Source organism: Temnothorax nylanderi, unplaced genomic scaffold (genome assembly GCF_030848795.1).
Source record: "Temnothorax nylanderi isolate EJ_2023f unplaced genomic scaffold, tnyl_v1.0 TNYL_tig0272_pilon, whole genome shotgun sequence".
Lineage (NCBI taxonomy): Eukaryota > Metazoa > Arthropoda > Insecta > Hymenoptera > Formicidae > Temnothorax > Temnothorax nylanderi.
This window is the reverse complement of record NW_027249334.1, coordinates 206304-225679: the sequence shown is the minus strand read 5'-3', so window position 1 is coordinate 225679 and position 19376 is coordinate 206304. Positions and strand designations below refer to the sequence as shown.

General features: G+C 34.4%; 2 protein-coding genes across 6 annotated transcripts; both read right to left on the bottom strand.

Moving 5' to 3' along the window:
- Window positions 1–251: 251 nt before the first annotated feature.
- On the bottom strand, window positions 252–4326 carry Kpc2 (Kip1 ubiquitination-promoting complex subunit 2). 4 transcript variants are annotated; one of them, XM_071718974.1, is made up of 9 exons: window positions 4195–4326; window positions 2790–2977; window positions 2511–2704; window positions 2214–2377; window positions 1924–2135; window positions 1651–1829; window positions 1334–1521; window positions 901–1039; window positions 252–826 (listed from the first exon to the last, which is right to left on the bottom strand). In XM_071718974.1, the coding sequence occupies exons 2-9, from the start codon at window positions 2966–2968 to the stop codon at window positions 690–692; spliced, it is 1392 nt and encodes a 463-aa protein (XP_071575075.1). In that variant the 5' UTR covers window positions 2969–2977; window positions 4195–4326; the 3' UTR covers window positions 252–689. The 4 variants fall into 4 exon arrangements, 3 of the variants coding, with proteins under 3 accessions (XP_071575075.1, XP_071575076.1, XP_071575074.1); XM_071718975.1 differs by lacking the exon at window positions 4195–4326 and adding an exon at window positions 3218–3522 and having other exon boundaries at window positions 1334–1401; XM_071718973.1 differs by lacking the exon at window positions 4195–4326 and adding an exon at window positions 3218–3519.
- A 3582-nt stretch (window positions 4327–7908) lies between these two features.
- LOC139780351 (uncharacterized) lies at window positions 7909–19323 on the bottom strand. Of its 2 annotated transcripts, XM_071718971.1 has the most exons (5): window positions 19182–19323; window positions 17803–18098; window positions 12799–13306; window positions 11566–12184; window positions 7909–11356 (listed from the first exon to the last, which is right to left on the bottom strand). In XM_071718971.1, exons 2-5 carry the CDS (start codon window positions 18007–18009, stop codon window positions 8065–8067), a joined length of 4626 nt encoding a protein of 1541 aa, XP_071575072.1. In that variant the 5' UTR covers window positions 18010–18098; window positions 19182–19323; the 3' UTR covers window positions 7909–8064. The 2 variants fall into 2 exon arrangements, with proteins under 2 accessions (XP_071575072.1, XP_071575073.1); XM_071718972.1 differs by lacking the exons at window positions 17803–18098; window positions 19182–19323 and adding an exon at window positions 13804–13999.
- Window positions 19324–19376: the final 53 nt, after the last annotated feature.

Below are 19376 nucleotides of genomic sequence, written 5' to 3'. Positions count from 1 at the left end.
TGTCGATAAGTACAAATGATTCTTTGCGTGAGTATACGTAGAATCGCGTAGGACACAAAATTCTTCTCTCTTTCTCTCTCATTAACTGATAAATTAAATCGTTTATTTATTTTAACGAAGACAGTTATAGATAAATTTAGAACTATTTAATTTATAATAAATTAATTTTGCGACTTTATATTTCAGCATATTGTATAATTCTGTAGCACATGTCTGACTAGCTCTCGATTTGGAGAATGGAAAAGCATAGGTATTTGACACGATTTTACTATAAGAATTTATATATTACATGTTAAAATAACAATTTTTTGTCTTCTCATATATATTAAAGCACGTTTTCTTTCTCTAAGAACTGTCAACACCAAGCAATTTGTCGACAACGTCGAAAGCTCTGCACTGTATATGGAAATCAAATTATGTGTGATTGATTACATATTATAGCGTATTGCGAGTGAATATCCCATGGGATTTTCATAAATATGATAATAGTTCTTGAACTAGCGACAGTTATAATTATAACAATAATTAACTAGCAGTAATTATAATATATAATATGATTATATATAATTAAAATTGTAATAATTATAACTGATTACTGATCGGTGATTGATATCTCCGCGAAAATTAATTATAAATTTATATAAAAATATGGATTTTACACAGAGACTCAAATAAGTTTCATCGTAATACTAGGTATAACGATTCATATGGATGGCATGTTTTTCGGTGTGATATGTCTTAGATATTTGGCTAAGCACAGGTGAAATTTCAGGGTCGTTAATCCATACGTTTGCCGAGGCAGGTGTTTCTATCATTGATAAATATGCTGAAAGAAATAGGAAAAAGTTTTAAGAAACATATTATTTTAGTTTATTATATTTTCTTATCGCTTTATCTTACCGAGTAACATCTTGGGTTTTGTAAGACTAAGCTGAATATGAGGATTAGCCATAATTGCTTTATAAATTAGACCATCAGGTTCAAGACCCTCATCCAAGTCTTGTAAGCTACGTCTCCTTTCGCCCAACAACCACTCACACTATCGAAAGAGAGATGTAAAACAATATGAAAATATAATTTAAATATAAGGGTGACCCGTTTTAAATTCACCTCAAATATCTTGAACAATACATTTTAAAGAAAAATGTACGACTCAATATGGACCTTGAACCCAAAATCTAATAAGATCGTCTATTGGCCCTCTTTGAACCCTCCAACTTTTATCTGAAACATTTTTCCTTAAAATGTATTGTTTAAGAGATTTGACATATAAAATAGGTCATCCTGTCCTTGATACCACGTTAAGTATATGTCTTTTTAATAATTAACTTACAGCATTAGCCTGATCGTTTCCAGTAATTTTTAGTGCTCCTATAACATTCTTCTCTTCAAAGCCCATTTCTACAAGCGACCGCATTGCTCTTTTATTAGGTTTAAATTCCATTTTTTTATATTGTCGGAAACTTTGCAATAATAATTCTACGATATGTACCAGATTTTTTTCTTTTTGATCCTGTTTTCCTAGAGTTAACACATTTATATATATATATATATATATATATATATATGTTTTTTTCGTACACTGTATTATTTTTCATTTTAATTCTCTTTCAAATAATAATGCACATTTCAATCTTGTGCAAGGATTACCTGTTTCAAACAATTCCAAACATGCATCTTTTAATGATTTTTTCTTAGCACCCATTGAGAAACTAGGACTTGCAATATTTGTATCTGTCATTGTATCCACAGACAAGAAATCATCGTCTTCATCATCTGAATCATCTTGATGTTCTATGAGCCATTCTAAAGCTTCTGTCATATTCGATCTAGAACAGAGGTATATTTTCATAGTATTATACGCGAATTACCAATGCGTATACATATTAATATTAAATATATGATAAAAACATTGATACTTACTTTCGAAGACGTAACGCTTTGAGAACTTTTTTGTGAGGGTAACCCATTTCTATAAGAGTTTTTACGACTTTTGGATCATTAATGGGCTTGCATCTAGCTTCGAGTTTCTCCTTAATGATGTCATATAATTTTTCAGCATCGGGACTATATATTAAGATCTTTGCAGACGCTTGTACAAGGGTTATTAAAATCTTACGGATTTCATTCTGGAACTACGAGTAATCGTAAAGGTGAAATACCGTAATAAACAAAAGTATACAAATTTTAAAACATGTGAAATATTTATTTACATCTGCAGGGCATTCTGTAGATGGCACAGGCTTAGGTGCATTTTGTAGATTAGGTAGATCACTCGTAGCTCGAGCTATTGCTTCTAAATTTGGACCTTTAAGAGCTTCATCCGAAAGATTTTCTTGTATGGTGGTCGATCGTATTTCCATTAATAATAATTCATCTATAATAATAAATTATTTACTGTGTTAAAAAGGCATGTGTAAACAATAAGCATATAATACAAAATTAGAAATCCATCAATACGATAATTATATCAAATCCATAAATATATAGCTTAATGCAAATAATTATACCATATTCATTAATATCCTCGTCATCTACATAATTTTCATCCGCAAGCTGTTTAAATTTGGACGAATGAACTAAGCGATAGCGTGAGATGGGTTTGGTTGTGTCTTGACCGTAAAAATGTACCACTGCTATTTTCTTAATATTTTCTACAGTGAAGTTTGGTTTCACCGTAACATCCAACACATTTCCCTCTATGCTGTATAAAATTATTTGACGTTAATTGACGCCCAATAGGATTATTTCTTGAAATTTCAACAACTATATCAAACATAAATTCAAACCTGATGACGTTGATGGAAAAATTTTCAGGTGAGGTAGGTAATGGCGTAAGCATGGTGTTATTGCCTGCAGGATTGCCTGTGCTGACAGAAGAAAGGTCCAAGGACCGCTTGTCAGCTGCCCTTGAACTCTTTCTATTATGCCAGGCCTCCGCTATTTGATCACGCACCCATGGGATCATTAAATTTACCTAAAATGTATGAAATAATTATTGATATAAATTATTATACAATTAAAATTAAGACATAAGTATTTTTTCAATATGTACATATATCTTTATAGAACATAAATGTAAATTTTGTATAATAAGTAAGCTTCACACATGCACCCATGTATTCGAACTTGACACTTTTAGTCACTACGCAAAAATCAAAGTCTAATCTTAATAGAAAATTAATGAGTAACGTAGATATAGATTATATTTTCTCGCCTTTATGTTTCGAAGCCTTTCACATAAATAATTCAGGTCTAATTTGTTGTTAAATAAAGAAACTCGGGGGACCGATCACGGAGGTTACGCCGAAAAATACGAAACATTTTTTGGCTAAGCTACCAAGCGCGTTAAAGAATTGACGTGTCGGCTATCATCTTCCGGTACAGTGCATCGGAGATTATTTTTTTAACAGAACTTGGTCTCTTTTATCCCGCAAGAATCGTGACTGCCATGACAGCTGATCGCTGCGTCGCTCTCGTGGATCTCGTGCCACTTTTCTGCCACTCTAGGTCTGTTCGTTTTAGCTGAACTTGTTGCATGGTTTATCTTTCCTCTTTTTCTTTTCACGTTGGAGAGAAAAAGAAAAAAGATGAACTGTACAAGAAGTTCAGCTAAAACGAACAGGCCTAGCTCCTATATATAGCTCCTGGCCTGAACGCCCTGAACGGGATGACGGACGGGACGCGGCGATCCTCCAGGTGCAGTCTATACATATGGAGGGGTAAAAATCACAGTGGTGTAAGTCAAATATTTTAAAAAAATTTGACTTACACCACTGTGGTTTTTACCCCTCCATATATATGTATTTCAAAATATCAAGAATATATATGCTGTCGCAATAGTAGGGGAGACCGGGGCTAAACCGCCAACGGGGTTGAACCGCCAAATCAAATATCTCGGAACCTGTATATTGTGCGAACTCGCTATTAACATTGTAAACGCTGCTTATAGTACCCATGTGACCAACGGAGTTTCGGCAGGTTACCTGCCGTGTTATGATTTTTACGAGGGCAAACGTGTTTTCGGAAGGTGAAAGTGAAATTTTCTGCGCGTGGAAATATTGTAATATCTGCAATAATGTTTGCTCTCCAAATCTCGAGGTACGTGATTATAAAGAGTAATGCATGCTGAACACGAATCCAGTGTAGTTTTTTCATTATCGTTGATGTCTAATATTTCGTGGGCGATCAAACCTGAAACTTATGTTTGGGGCTTATCCGCCAGTAAGCACCCGGGGCTGGTCCGCCAGTCTCGTCACTGTGGCGCGCCGGGCGCACGACTGCAGCTCACGGCGATTTCAGGTTAGGTTTCCCTCGAGCGTGATTCTGTCTTCCCTTGCACGTGCGTCAGTTTGTGTAGGAGCCGTAGGAGGGAAATGGTACGCACGTATCATCGCAAAACGGGTGTTTTGGCCGACCGAAGATGGCGGACCGTTGTTTTCGAGATCGCTCACGCTCACGGCACGTCGGCGAGGTACGGCGAGGCACGGCACGGCTCTGAGATCCCGCGATTTCCGCGCAAGAGTTGACATGCCGCGCGCGCTGTAGATCGTCCCGACTCCCGGCCGCGGTAAATCGTCGTTGTTGGTCGTTGTGTCAGTGACAGTCGCGCGTGCGACCGCATCGTCCAGCGTTCGCCGCATCGTCTCGGCGTCATTGTCGCCGCCGTTGTAGTGGTGGTGGTGTCGGTGGTGGTCATCGTCGTCGTCGTCGTCGTCGTCGTGGTGGTCATCGTCGTCGTCGTCGTCGTCGTCGTCGTCGTCGTCGTCGTCGTCGTCGTCGTCGTCGTGGTGGTCGTGGCCGTTGTCGTTGTGGTGGTCGTGGCCGTCGTCGTCGTGGTGATCGTGGCCGTCGTCGTCGTGGTGGTCGTGGCCGTCGTCGTCGTCGTCGTCGGCGCGTCGAGGAATCGGCGCGAGGACGCCGTCGAGTCGGTAAAATGGTCGCGCTCCACCGCGAGCTTTTCTAACCCCCCTGTCGCTATTTATCGCTCCCCCGCGAGAAACGCGGCTTGGTTAGGTTGCTCGAGGGTCCGCGCTGATCCTATGGCACCGGAACGCCGTCACGCGTATTCCCCGTGGTTGCCCGCGTTGACAATGTGACGTGCCGTTGGGGAGTTTACGATTTGGTTAACCTCTGTATTCACGTGCCTAAATTGTTTTATGGAATAGGTAAAACAATTATTTTTTAATAATGTTTTGCATAAAAATTTTAAATAAATTTTTATATTTTTCTCTTAAAAACAATGTATCCTATCATTTTTCAGGATTAGATGTACGTATATGTATTGAAAATGCGGTGTGGCGGATTAGCCCCGGGGGGTGGCGGTTCAACCCCGGCATTTTTGAGATTTCAATTTTTCCACCGTTGTCGTTTTTGCTCTATACCGGTTAAACAAAGCAACATAGATAAAAATTTCCTATATAAATTTTGTAGCTAAAGGTTCACTCTTTACAGTGGTATACCACATTTAACTAAAATTATTTATTTTGTTAAAAATCAGCACCGAAAAAAAACTGGCGGTTTAGCCCCGGTCTCCCCTACCAACTTTTTTAAAATACTTGTGTATATGTATGAAAACTTCAAAGAGATGTGTATATATATATACACTTAAGGGGATGCTAAAGCCGTCTGTAATCCCGACACTTGTTTTAACCTCAACTTGCGAAAACATTCGCTTTATATAAAAATTCTACAATGTATTGTTATAAAAAGACTGTGGCATGCCCTGCGGATTACATCCAAAAATACGATACCGTTGTCAGAATTAGGTTTAGACTCTAAACAAAAAAATTTACTGTGAAAAAGCATTATTGCAAACTTACACTTAAAGGTTCGGACATTTGGTTCACGCACTCGGTCGAGCGGCCGGTGGTGCGAAGCTACCATCCGTGGGATTATGCCTGAACGCCTCTAAGGCCGTATCCTCTCTAGTCAAAAGTGGCAATGATATCTCTAGGAGTCTCGTGAGTCGAAAGGCTCAAAACAATGTGACACACTACTAGGCGGCCGGTCCTCGCGGTCCGGTCGTCGCACGAGCCCGGTTTGCCGTGCGGCGCCTCTGCCCGTCGTCGGGATCTCACCGCTTACGACGGCACGGCGTCTAACGGTCGAACATGAGTTTCGCGAGTTCGATGTCGAGACTCGGAATCGTCTGTAGACGACTTAGGTACCCCTATTTGACTAGAGAGGATACGGCCTTAGAGGCGTTCAGGCATAATCCCACGGATGGTAGCTTCGCACCACCGGCCGCTCGACCGAGTGCGTGAACCAAATGTCCGAACCTGCGGTTCCTCTCGTACTGAGCAGGATTACTATCGCAATGACTGGTCATCAGTAGGGTAAAACTAACCTGTCTCACGACGGTCTAATATAAACCTCACTTAAAGTGTAAGTTTGCAATAATGCTTTTTCACAGTAAATTTTTTTGTTTAGAGTCTAAACCTAATTCTGACAACGGTATCGTATTTTTGGATGTAATCCGCAGGGCATGCCACAGTCTTTTTATAACAATACATTGTAGAATTTTTATATAAAGCGAATGTTTTCGCAAGTTGAAGTTAAAACAAGTGTCGGGATTACAGACGGCTTTAGCATCCCCTTAAGTGTTAAAAAAAAGAGGTACTATTGCAACAGCATATTCTTCTGAGACTAAGGCTGCGGTCCACTTGACGCTACAAATGCTTCGAAGCATTCCTCTTCTCTTTTCTTTCAATGAAGAAAGAAGGAGAAGAAGAACGCTCCAAAGCATTTGTAGCGTCAAGTGGACCGCAGCCTAAATAAAGTATCAAAAAGTCTTGTAGCACTTATGTTTCCCTTCGACAAACCATTATCGAGATATCGCGTAAGTTAAATATTTAAAAAGTTAACAAATTTTCCTTGAATATCTCAAAAAGTATTAGACAAAAGACGAAAATTGTGCAAACTAATTATAGTAGTAAACAATACAAAAAAAATAGAGGTTTTTATTTGAAAAATTTGACTTGGGCCTTATTGGGCCCAACACGGGCCCCGGACCCAAAATAAGAAGATCGTTTGTTGGCCCCCTCTGAACCCTCCAACTTTTTTATTTGCAACATTTTTCCAATAAACCAATACTTTCTGAGATAATTGGCACACGAAATAAAACTCACCCTTGACACATTTTTAAAGCAGGTACACTCTGTATGTACGTTACGTGCCGTCGCTGCTATCATAGAATTTTTAGATTAATTTTTCGAAACTTCAAGATAATTTTCTCAATAAATAATTACGATATTATATCTTTAATATAATGATATTATATATAATAATTTAATATAATTGTTAGATCTTTTGTCACATTATCCGTGTTGCATACAAGGGCATTTCCGATAATCAACTTTTGAAATTGTACAGCAACGATAATACAATGATAAATAATAAAGATTTTATCGATGATAATCATTATGAGCGCTGTTGTTTCTTAAAATATAAATAGAATATGTATAAATCACTTTAATATTACTAATGCTATGTAATCTTTTGGTATTATGTAATAAGTTTTTTTTAAATATGACGTTAAATGTATGATATGATGATAAATGTACATGTAAAAAAAATATATTAAATATATAATATTTAAAGGGCAGAGTGATTTTAATAAGCATGTAATCAAGCATATATGTACTTACTAGTCGACTTCTAAAATTGTGCAACAATGATAAGGCAACGATAATAAAGATTTTTATGGATAATAATCATTTTATACTGTACATCCTTTGATACAAATAGAACATAAATCACTTTATTATTATTATCATATAATCTTTTAACATTATGTAATAAATTTTGTATATAAAATGTGATATTAAATGTATGATGCTATTATACCTAAATGTATGATATTAAAGAAAGGGAACAGTGATTTTTTAATAAACATGTAATCAAGCATATGTACGAACTTATTTGATCATATTACAGAAAAAGCGATTCTCACTTCCGATCTACATTACATATTTCTGTGTTTCTTTTTTCGTTTATACTCCGCTATCCCTTTCAGGTTTCCTTAAGCATATACAAAGTATTTACAATATGTTTAATATATTTTCATTTCTTTCGATTCCTCAAATTTCGAGTTGGTAGCGTCACGGCGGGCTCAACTTCCGCAAACGATTCGTTTTCAAGGAACAGCTTCTTCCTGCGAGTGCGTCTTTTCTCGGTTGACGTTTCCGGTGGTGGCAAAGCGGTATTTCTCGTGTTGCGCTTTGATTCAGATCCAGACAACTCTATAACCGGTATATTATCCTGTTTAGATAAGACCGTCTTCTTTCCTCGCCGTTTCGGTTGACGTTGAGCTGAAACTTCCTCCTCTGATGTGCTGTCGTAATCATTCTTGTCCTTCGCATTAATTTCGTACTTCTGCAATCTGTCTTGGAGTACTTTTATACGATTCTGCAACTTCTTGTAATCATCTTTGTTCGGCGTCGGTGTAAGTTGCCGACGGAATAGTTCTTGGTACCTCATCACCTCCCTTTTCTGCATATCCAACTCTTCCTGCTGGTTTTTAACCAAAGCTTCGTACTTGGTTACTGTCTCGTCTCGATTCTTCATAAACGCATCCATCTCGCGTTCCTTCTGCGTCAAGTTGGTTCTCAGTTCGTCGTTTAGATTTCGTAACCGTTCATTATCAACCTGTCGCTCCTTCGCGTTCTGTTCGAGCAAATTAAATAGCTTCGCATTTCTTTCAGAATTCTCTAAACGTATTTTCAATTCTTTTAAATGCTGCTCCTTTTGGGAAAGCGTCTCTTTCGTCTGTGTCAATTCGTTTATAGCGCTCTTTAACTCTGCTTCCATCATATCGTCATTCTTCTCGGCATTTTCACTTTTCTGTATCATACGTTTCAGTTCTTTTTGTAAGGCCGCTATTTCAGTATCTTTTTCCCGTTCCTTGAAAGTTGTTTCCTCCAATCGACTCTCAAATTCCAACAATTTCTTATTATTCTCGTCGAGCGCTTTTTGTATACAGTTTTTCTCCACTTGACACATTTCCAAATTTATGTTTAATTGATCAATGTCATGTTTCAGCCTCTCTATAGTTTCCAGATTATCTTCCAATTGCGATATCTTTTCTGTATATTCATCTAACTGATCGGCACTTATATTATTTGTATCATTATCTTCTTTTTTTATTGAAACGAGTTCTGATTTGCGTATATTTGTCTCTTCTTCTTGTTTACATTTTAATATATAATTATCTAATTCTTTTTGAGTCGTCTCCAGTTTCTCCAAATACTGTTGAGCATTATTATTTGCAATTGAGAGATCCTTTTCCAATCGATCAATTTTACATTCATAGCTTGCAATCTTCTGTTTGGAAGTTGTATTGGAGTTCAACAGAGTCTCTTCTATTTCTCGTTTCTCTTCCGTAGTCAGTGCTAATTGCTTTTTAAGTACCTCCGCAGAATTCTTATATTCATCAACAATAGTTTTGTTCGAGTAATTTTCTTCTTTTAAAGTCTGCAGTGTCTCTTCCATATTATTTAATTCTTCTGTTAACTTCTTAACTTGCAAACATTTCTGTTCGTATTGCATTTGAATGTCATGAAGTTGTGTGGTCAAGGAATCCAATTGTAACTTTGCACTGTCATCCGCAATCTCGTTAGTCTGAACAGCTTCTTCTTTTAGAGACATTTTGTTACTAGTATCTTCTAACGTGGTTATTGTTACACTAGCCTGAGTACTCTTTTCCAACTTGTTTTTAGTATCGCTGTGATCCTTATTATTTGTTATATCCACTTGACAACCTGTATCCACTAATATCTGTTTAGGAAGTGTCTCTTCTGTAGGATTCAAATTATTCGAATCAATTTCTTTAGTTTCATCAACAGATACTTTTGCATTTTCCATTCTTTCTTTCGTATTTTCTTTAATCATACTTGAATCTTCCGATATTTCATCAGTAATCAGTTCTTCTTTTATAATAATCTCATATTCATTTTGAATAGATGTTTTTGAGGTTGGTTTGTTTTCATTATATTTAATTAACGCTAATTTTTCATTCTTTAATTTATCAATTTCTTTTTGCAACTGTAGGATTTTATCTTCATTTTGGTGTTCTAGTTTTTCTTCTAGAAGCTCTACTATTCTCGTCTTTTCCATTAAACAAACATTAGCTTGTTCAAGATGTAATTCTAAATCTTCAATTTTTTCTTCATTTTCTACTATAATTTTTGCTTGCTCATCAATGCAAAGTTCCTTCTGTCTTAAATCAGACGTAATTGTAATATACTCTTCTTTTGCTTCATTGAGAATTTCTTTTAGCTTCTTGATTTGTTCCTCTTTAACGAGTAACTGTGATGTCATTTCCTTTATATAAATTTTACCATTTTGAGTAGAGCAGATATCTTTTTGAGCAGTTTCTAGAAGACTTTTCGCTACTTTCAAGTCCTCCTTTGACAATCCCAACTCAAAAGAAGCTTTGTTCTTTTCTACAATTAAGGTTTCATTCGTTACTTTCAGTTCAGTTAATGTTTGCTTCAAAGTTTCATTCTTCTCCCTCAATTGTGTATTTTCTTTAATTACTTCTTTAATAGTTAAGTTAAGATTGTCATCGTCTTCATCGCTATCATCACTGCAATCGCTGCGTCTTTTTCTCTTCCTATGCAATTGATTCAACTTTCCCTTGTAAAATTCCTCAACTTGTTTCACAGTCCATTCGAGTTGGGTCTCGTGTTGGGTTTCAACATCATTTATACGCCGTTTCCAATCCATTTCAAGCTCGTTTATCATCGCAATATATTTCTCGGCCATTTCATGTCGGCTTTGAAGATCTTGAATTAAAGATGAATTCTTTAAAAGAGCAATCTCCTTTTTCAATCTTTCGTTCTCATTTGCAAGATCCATATATTCTTCCGAAGTAATGTATTCGGAATCATTCTCTTCCACGCTATCTGTAGGTTGCCAATCCACACTTTCCAATTCTGTGGTATCCCAATCAGTCACCGTTTGTATACTCTGCGTGACTATTTGCGAAAACCTTGATTTCGACTTCTTCTGTATTCGCTTCTTTCTTTCTATAATAATTTTTTTTGCGATAGCAGCAAAATTTAGAACATTCTGGGTCTCTACATAAAGATTCGGCAGTGGATTAACATTAACTATCAAGGCCAGATGCTCCTTCCCTGATAACGCTCGTTGGAACAATCTGGTTAATTTCGATTCTCTAAATGGTCCTACAGTATCTGCCTTCGTTCTTGTCAATTGTCCTTCGTGAATAGATTTCAAACATCTGCTTAATACCAGCAAACTAGTATTAATATTTTGCGCTTCTTTCAATCGGTCCCCGATATTCAATGTCTTTTTTAAACGTTCCGAGCCCGCCAGATCGCAAAAGGAAAACCTATATAAACATCCAATTTTTTAATTAGAATTCTGATGATGTAGAGAAATTAATGTAATAAGTTTTAGCTTCTTCCTCATAATTATATAAAGCAAATAAATATAATTGTTCAACTTTAATATCTTAGCGAGAAGAATAACCACAGAAAGGGAATATATCATAAAGTGATATATAAAATGTTAAAAAGGGATAAAGAGAAAAATACGTACGTGCTCACTTCAACTGTATCTGGTAAATTTTCTGCATAATATTTTAACAATATAATTGTGAATATACAATGAGACCTTGAACTTTTTGCATTTAACGCAGTTGCGGCTATTTTTAAATTATATTGCCCTGCCATAAAAATTTGGTAAGCTTCTGCCGCCGAATTAACATAAATAGTCTTTAAACCTCTGATAAATGCTCTGCCATTAGAATCCGCTCCCAATTTTAAAGGTATTCTCTTTTTCTGGCATTCATTTGACAATAAATCGTATACAATTTCATTATAGATTTCAGCAAATGAAACCCAAACTGAGTAATGAGCGTCATAGCATTGACTGGGACGAATTGATTCCTCCTGTAACAATTTTTGCATTTCCTTGTAAGTATTCATGTACTGATGTTTATCCACGGAACTGAATGTTAGCAATTTAGTTTTTGCTTCAAGCTCCTGCGCACGTTCAAGTGCGTTAAGATTGACCACGTCACTATAATGCAAAGGTTTATAAAATGGATTTGGTCTTGTTGTAATATTGTTAAACACAAATTCCAGTGCACGTGGTATAAGTCCAGGTGAAGTAGCAGTCCCTTGTAAAGTATATGACTTTCCAGAATTTGTAGTACCTACAAAAATTAAGTTATTGCCACTAAACATTTTATATGTATATGTGTGTATTTTAATAAGTTTCTAAATATTATAGATTTTTAATAATATTTGATAATGTTCTAAAAGTAGAGTGTTGAAAATATAGCAGATAATCTGTATTATCAGCATATCAATTAAAGATTTGAGAAAATTATAGAAATTTTGTAGTATGGTGCCTTATGATTTTATAATACTTGCTAGTTAATTTTTTATTAATCGTTAAGTTTCACATTGGAACAGTTTTTGGATATGAAAACATCTAAAGAGTTTGATATATTTTTCAACGATTGACAATTTACAAGATTTATTTGACTATATATATAAATAGTTACATAAGATATAAATTTCAGATTATGTGTTTCTTTGCGACAAAGTTTCTTTGAAATTTATCTTGGAGAGAATAAATTATATATATAGAACACCTGTTGTAGAGAAGTAGAGGTAATATAGAAAATTATCAATATCTCAATAAATATTAATTTTAGAATGTATGTTTATAGGCAATTTTGCTTGTCGAAATGAATAATATAAAATCTTGAAAGTTTTCTTAATTCTTTTTTTCAAATATCCTGTATTATAGAATATTTCTTACCATATGTCATTATAGTACAATTTTGCCCAGCCAAGAAATCGATCATTTGCTGCTGTACCGTTTGCTCAAATAACTCCAACTGAGTGGTCTCTGGCCCAAATGTTTGGGAAAAAGTAAATTTTCGGCCCTTTACAGTCTCATTACTTTTTGATTGTTTGGAACTCCCATTATTATCCAATATTGGTAGCTTCGTGAGCAAAGTTGTGGAATTTATGATTTTGTAAGCCTCTTGCTGCTCCTCTGTCAACTTTAGCTTCTTTGGGAACGGTTTGAGTCTAAGGTACACCTTGATAGTTTGTAAGGTCTGCGATTCTGAATGTTCGGATACGTTTTCATTGGTAAAATTATCTTCCTCTACTTCATACAATGAAAGCAAATTCTTTTTTGTATCCTTTGAGGGAAACGGTCTCTGGCTGTATGCCAAAATACTAGGATCTCTACCAAACAGATATGACATTTCTTCTCGTGGATTTTCTGATGGACGAATCGAATCCAGTGTATTCTCCATCTATATCAATTTAAAGTAATAAAATATATAATTATACGTATATACATATATATATTATATATATATATATATAAAATTTAGCAATACTGACAGTCCAATTCATACAAATATAAATATACTTATAGTGCATTGCAAAATATTATAGAGTAATTGATAAATACAAAGTATTTTAGATCATTATTCACACAAAGCAAACATACATGTCAGTTGTATAAAAGCGCTAACTTTGCTGTTAAATTTTTTTTCGAATATTCCATTTTCACGCTTGGAAATAAATAAATGCAAATTTTAACAGCCTAACGTGATAAGTGTAACATAACTCCTGTTCACCGTGATTTAATTTACGAGAACACGAATTAATCACTCATTATCATTTATATGCATATAAGATACATAATCACTCATATTCTTATAGAAATTTACATGTAATTTAAAAGTTTTCAAGTTTGATCTTGAAGTTAGAGCGAGTTGTTTACAAGCTACCTTCGAAAACATACCTTGTTAGATCAGTTAAGAAACCCTCTCTATGTTAAAAGGGCGCACAAGTAATATGTATGTCACCAAGTATGCGAACCGAGCGATTAACATGAAAAGGAGATGGATATAAAATAAACGAAGCCAACATTTGCTTTCGCACACTTGTCTACTGTATAGTGTATACTCGTTCGCGACAAACCGTCATTTAATTCTGAATTCCGTTTGGAGTGATGCCGTCGCCGGATTGGTAGTCGATTTACCGACATCGCCGATTGGTTCGATCGTAGCGACGTCATTAGAGGCATCCAGGGAGTGCAATCGCTCACTGAACCGCTAAGCAGTAGAATTGTGATTGGTTCTTACTTTTGGATCCAACCAATCACAATTAATTGCTACTTGGCGGCTCAATAACCGGTCGTACTCCTGAATGCACCTAGAGACCCTAGTTTGTTCTGCTGAACGCGGCCAATGTCAGACGAATCGCAACGGGTCGACGAAGATAACGAGCCAATAGGCCTGTACCCCTATTCTGTAACTCTTAACGACAGTGTCGGTATCGTTATGTTGTCGTTGCGCAGGTATACTATATGGAAAAAAAGCTGCGCAACGACGATATAACGATATCGATACTGTCGTTAGAGTTACAGAATAGGGCTACTGGTTCGTTTTAGCTGAACTTCTTGCACGGTTCATCTTTCCTCCTTTTCTTTTCACGTAAAGCCTTGTGTACACGATACTAGAAATCGGTCCGAGTTTCAGTTTAAGCCAATGAAACTGCTGCTTTTCTGTAAGAGCTGCAAGTTGATTGGCTTAAACCGAAACTCGGACCGATTTCTAGTATCGTGTACACAAGGCTTTAAACCGAAACTCGGACCGATTTCTAGTATCGTGTACACAAGGCTTTAGGGCCAGTTTCACCAACGTCGATTAACTGTAACCTTCGATTAAACTCACTCTTCATCTCTTTCTAACTGCCCCCTTAAGCCTTGTGTACACGATACTAGAAATCGGTCCAAGTTTCGGTTTAAGCCAATCAACTTGCAGCTCTTACAGAAAAGCAGCAGTTTCATTGGTTTAAACCGAAACTCGGACCGATTTCTAGTATCGTGTACACAAGGCTTTAGAAAGAGACGAAGAGTGAATTTAATCGAAGGTTACAGTTAATCGGAGATAGTGAAACCGGCCCTTATGCTGGGTCTACAATGCGAGTCGCAAAGTCGTGAGTCGCAAGAATTGACCAATCACAGTCGAATTTGAGGAGAATAATCGACTGTGATTGGTCAATTCTTGCGACTCACGACTTTGCGACTCGCATTGTAGACCCAGCATTACAGAAAAGCAGCAGTTTCATTGGCTTAAGCCTTGTGTACACGATACTAGAAATCGGTCCGAGTTTCGGTTTAAGCCAATCAACTTGCAGCTCTTATAGAAAAGCAGCAGTTTCATTGGCTTAAACCGAAACTCGGACCGATTTCTAGTATCGTGTACACAAGGCTTTAAACCGAAACTCGGACCGATTTCTAGTATCGTGTACACAAGGCTTTAGAGAGAAAAAGAGGAAAGATGAACTGTGCAAGTTCAGCTTACACTTGCATTTTTACTGGCACTAGTCGATTGGCGCCACTAATTCATTGCGTGTGTAAACGCCACTTTAGACAATTTTTGATTGATCTTTACTATTTATAATAATAATAATATTTAATTATTAATTTTATATAAACTATTATTAAATTTATTTTTGTATACTAAATACTAAGTACTTGTATTTTTATTATTAAAATACTAAACTATGTATATATTAAATTGATTTAAACGTTTTTGAAAAGCGCATTAAAAGGCCTGAATTCGGACGATGTCCAAACTTACTTAAAAAATGCCACTAATTAAGCTGCATATAATATGTTTTGTAGTTTTTTAGCTAGCGATTTAATTTATATAAATTATGTTTATTTTTTTAAACTAATGCCCCGTGTTAATTTATGCTGCAAAATTATAATAATATTGCTTATATCTTACTAGTTTCCATCCATTTATTGGAAATAGCCCCGATAATACAAAATGTAATACCCAATTTTTTTAAAAGAACATATCTAAAATATTAATAACAAAAATGATTATATAGAAATTCGTTTTTAATTTGCATTATACTATTTTATTTATTTTTATCTGTTAATGTCCGGTTGATATTCGTTTCTGAATATCCAATTTAATATTTTTCTTTTTTTAATATATTCTGTGAATTTTCAAACTTTCTCAAGAATTTACGATTTATTATATAAAAATGACCTCTTGTCAAGAAATTATATATTCGACAGAAATGATTTGTCATCTACACTTCATTATTATTTATAATAATTTATATTTGTATTATATTTATATTTATATTTTGTATTTATATCTATCTTTATATTATTATACTATATTTGTATCTTTATTATTGATATGTAAATCACTGTATTTTTATTTATAAGTTATTATGCATATCGTTAGCTCTATTTCTCTAAAATTCGCTGGCTTTTGGCAGATCTTGCCAGTCCCTGCACTTGTTCTGCATATACAAGACTTAGGCCGGTATTCATAGTCGATTCTTATTTCAAGACCGTCTTAAGTACAATCTTAAGATGTCATAAACCAATCACAGAGCCATATTAGCATCTTAAGACACTACTAAAGACGGTCTTGAAATAAGAATCGACTATGAATACCGGCCTTAGTATAAAAATTATAGAGAATTCTTGCATTAAATATTAAAAAAAAAGCAATGATATCTGACAATTTCTGTCAAAATAACACTTTAATGTATACATCTCGCATCAGTACAAAAAGTTTAGCTAAAACGACCTACAGAATAATTTTATATTTATAAATAATACCATAAATATTATCATATTTTGCTTTTTAAATTGTATTTACGATATTGTATTTGGGTATTAAAGTAAGTTTGAGATAATATACAACTTTTTATGCGTCTACTTAACTTTACTTTCCTACATTTGATATAGGTATCTTTCTCATGGTCTATTATATAAAAATTAATTATAATAGTACACTTATTACATGATACTTTTCAATCTTTCATTCAAACAGTAAGTAAAAATTTAGTAGACTTCTATGTCCACTTCTACCAGCGTAGATTAAGTTTAATCTTGGTTAAACTCTTTTTATTTTTTCGTAATTTTTAGAACTAGAAAAAGATAAAAAATTAGTTAAACCAAGATTAAAGTTAAGCTACATTAGTATCTATACTCTATTCCACGAGAGAACATTAGTCGGATCGGACGAGTTTTCGTCTGGTCCGCGCAGGTCACGCCCAGAAACCCCCCTTTCCACACCGCCGTACTGCTTGTGGATGTATAGCTTTTACCAGTGTCAGCGCGAGCGAGTGATACTACATATGCGCGGAGGACTAATGTTCTTTTGTGGAATAGAGTATAGAAATAGACATTAAGCCGATATTTATATTACTCGAATTTCATCTCAAAAACGTGTTAAATAGGACACTAAGAATAAAGTTTTTATACTTTATACTTTGAGACTCAGTAATCATATTTTGATTAGAAATCAACTGAAATTGTTTTCCGTTGAGAAATAGACCAATTATTTACCTTATAATGCATTATAGCGGAAGGTTGATCGCAGTTTAATTTCACATTATCCAAGCTAGGATATATTCGGTATAATAAGCTATTTTGTATATAAATTTTCTATTTTTATTGTATTACATTAAAATTAATAACCAATAAAAAAAATTTATTTGCAATGCGTATATTTCCACATAGAGAATTTCCATACCGAATAAACAATATTTTCAATATTGTTTAAATATAGTAGCCGTGTGAATTACATAGCAAATACACAAAAATATAAACAAAAAGCGTTTTTATAAAAAACACTTCTAAAATCGTAATTCAAGTTAATTTGTTAATAAATCTGCAAATAATATGCTATTGTTGAATGGAAATAAAATTGAAATGTATGACATGAAATACGATATACACAAGCATGATATATATATATACCAATTTTAAGATTGTGCAACGGCCAACATTTCCTCTTGATGAATTAAATGTGTAGTATGATTCACAAGGCCCATCAATTTCGATAACGATGCAGCCCATGTATCTAGAAGAGCAGCTGGTTCTTGCGTTCCAGTAAAACGAACTACACCAGCTGGACGATCTGTACGCGCGTTGATTACCCCAGTCTCTACCAAATTGCAAAGACATGCTTCTGTTTCTTCAGTCGGAAGATCTAGTAACTCAGCCATGCGAGTTAATGTAATCTTGGTGTAATATTTGGCCATGATCCTTATGTTCTAAAAAATGTTTTTTTTTTTATATACACGCTGTGCATAAGATTATTAAAGTAAGATTATTGACAAACAAATATTTTACTATTTTATATTTTATATCAAAATATGTTAGAATCTTAGAATAGAGTGTAAAATATCTCGTGAACCATCTATTCTGATTTCTTTTCATCCAGAATATTCTCAAAAATTAGAATTTTTTTAAATTAAAAAAAGAACAAGATGAGTAAAAAGAAGTAGATAGGTCCTATTTAAAAAAGCATTACCCCAAATGCAATTATTGTAAATAAATATCAGATTTCTTGATAACTCTAAATGCAATTTTTTAAAATTCAAGTATATATCAAAGAATTTTTTGAATAATTTGTAACTTTTGAACGAATAAAAGAAACATTACTATAAAATTATAATTTTTTATAACTATATTTTAGAAGAACAAAAAGATAAAATAATATTTCTCAATTAATTTGAAATAGAATTTACCTGATAAAATAGTTATAAAAATATATAATTTTGGTAACTGGAAAATAGTGAAAATTTATATTCTTAAGAGAAAATTAACTCAAAATAGGCAAAAAATTCACAATATAAAGAAAAACAACTTAAAGAAAACATCTTGTACAATATCAAGTACCATATTAAATCATATAAAGTTGTCGTTTACGAAAATCAAAATAAAAACGATGTATTTTAGGAAAAGTAAGTTTCATTCATGTATGCATTGTTAATATTAAAATCTGAGTCTACCTCGAAGCTCATGAGATTCAAAATATTTTCCAAATCACCACTGAATAGTATCCTATTCAGTGGATATCCTATTGTTAATACAGCTCTCTCTAAAGACCGAATTAATGTTCCTACTTGACTGAGCAGCGCTATGTGCCAGCCTAAATTTACAATCAAAGAAAATTGAAAGAGACAATGCTACTATAAATTTTGAATAGCACAATCTGAAGAGTACTTTATCTCAATTTTATTAATCACAGTCAATTCCCAACTGAATTTTAATATTGGTAATTTTATGTAGTATAACTTAATATATACTTTTCATTATTATTTAAACACGTTCTAAATAATTTTTAAACTTACGTGTTCTACAACACGGTTCCGCAAATCTGCCCATCGTTTGCATCCTTCTTCAGTTGAAGACGAAAAGACTTCAGTTGATCTAAGATCTCTTTCATAAATTTCACATAATCCTGACCATTTTATCAGTTCGGGATTAACAAATAGGCGCAACAGTTCTCTGCAGATTGTTTTAATTCATATTACTGTCAGAGAATC

Coding starts and splice junctions, on each gene's coding strand:
- Kpc2 (XM_071718974.1), bottom strand. CDS start 2,968: ATGATCCCATGGGTGCGTGATCAAATAGCGGAGGCCTGGCATAATAGA. Junction 2,378..2,510: donor CGAGGATATTAATGAATATG/GTATAATTATTT, acceptor TTATTATTATAG/ATGAATTATTATTAATGGAA. Junction 2,136..2,213: donor CTACAGAATGCCCTGCAGAT/GTAAATAAATAT, acceptor GATTACTCGTAG/TTCCAGAATGAAATCCGTAA.
- LOC139780351 (XM_071718971.1), bottom strand. CDS start 18,009: ATGTCTTTGCAATTTGGTAGAGACTGGGGTAATCAACGCGCGTACAGA. Junction 13,307..17,802: donor GTTGCACAATCTTAAAATTG/GTATATATATAT, acceptor AAATTGATATAG/ATGGAGAATACACTGGATTC. Junction 12,185..12,798: donor TTGTACTATAATGACATATG/GTAAGAAATATT, acceptor TAATTTTTGTAG/GTACTACAAATTCTGGAAAG.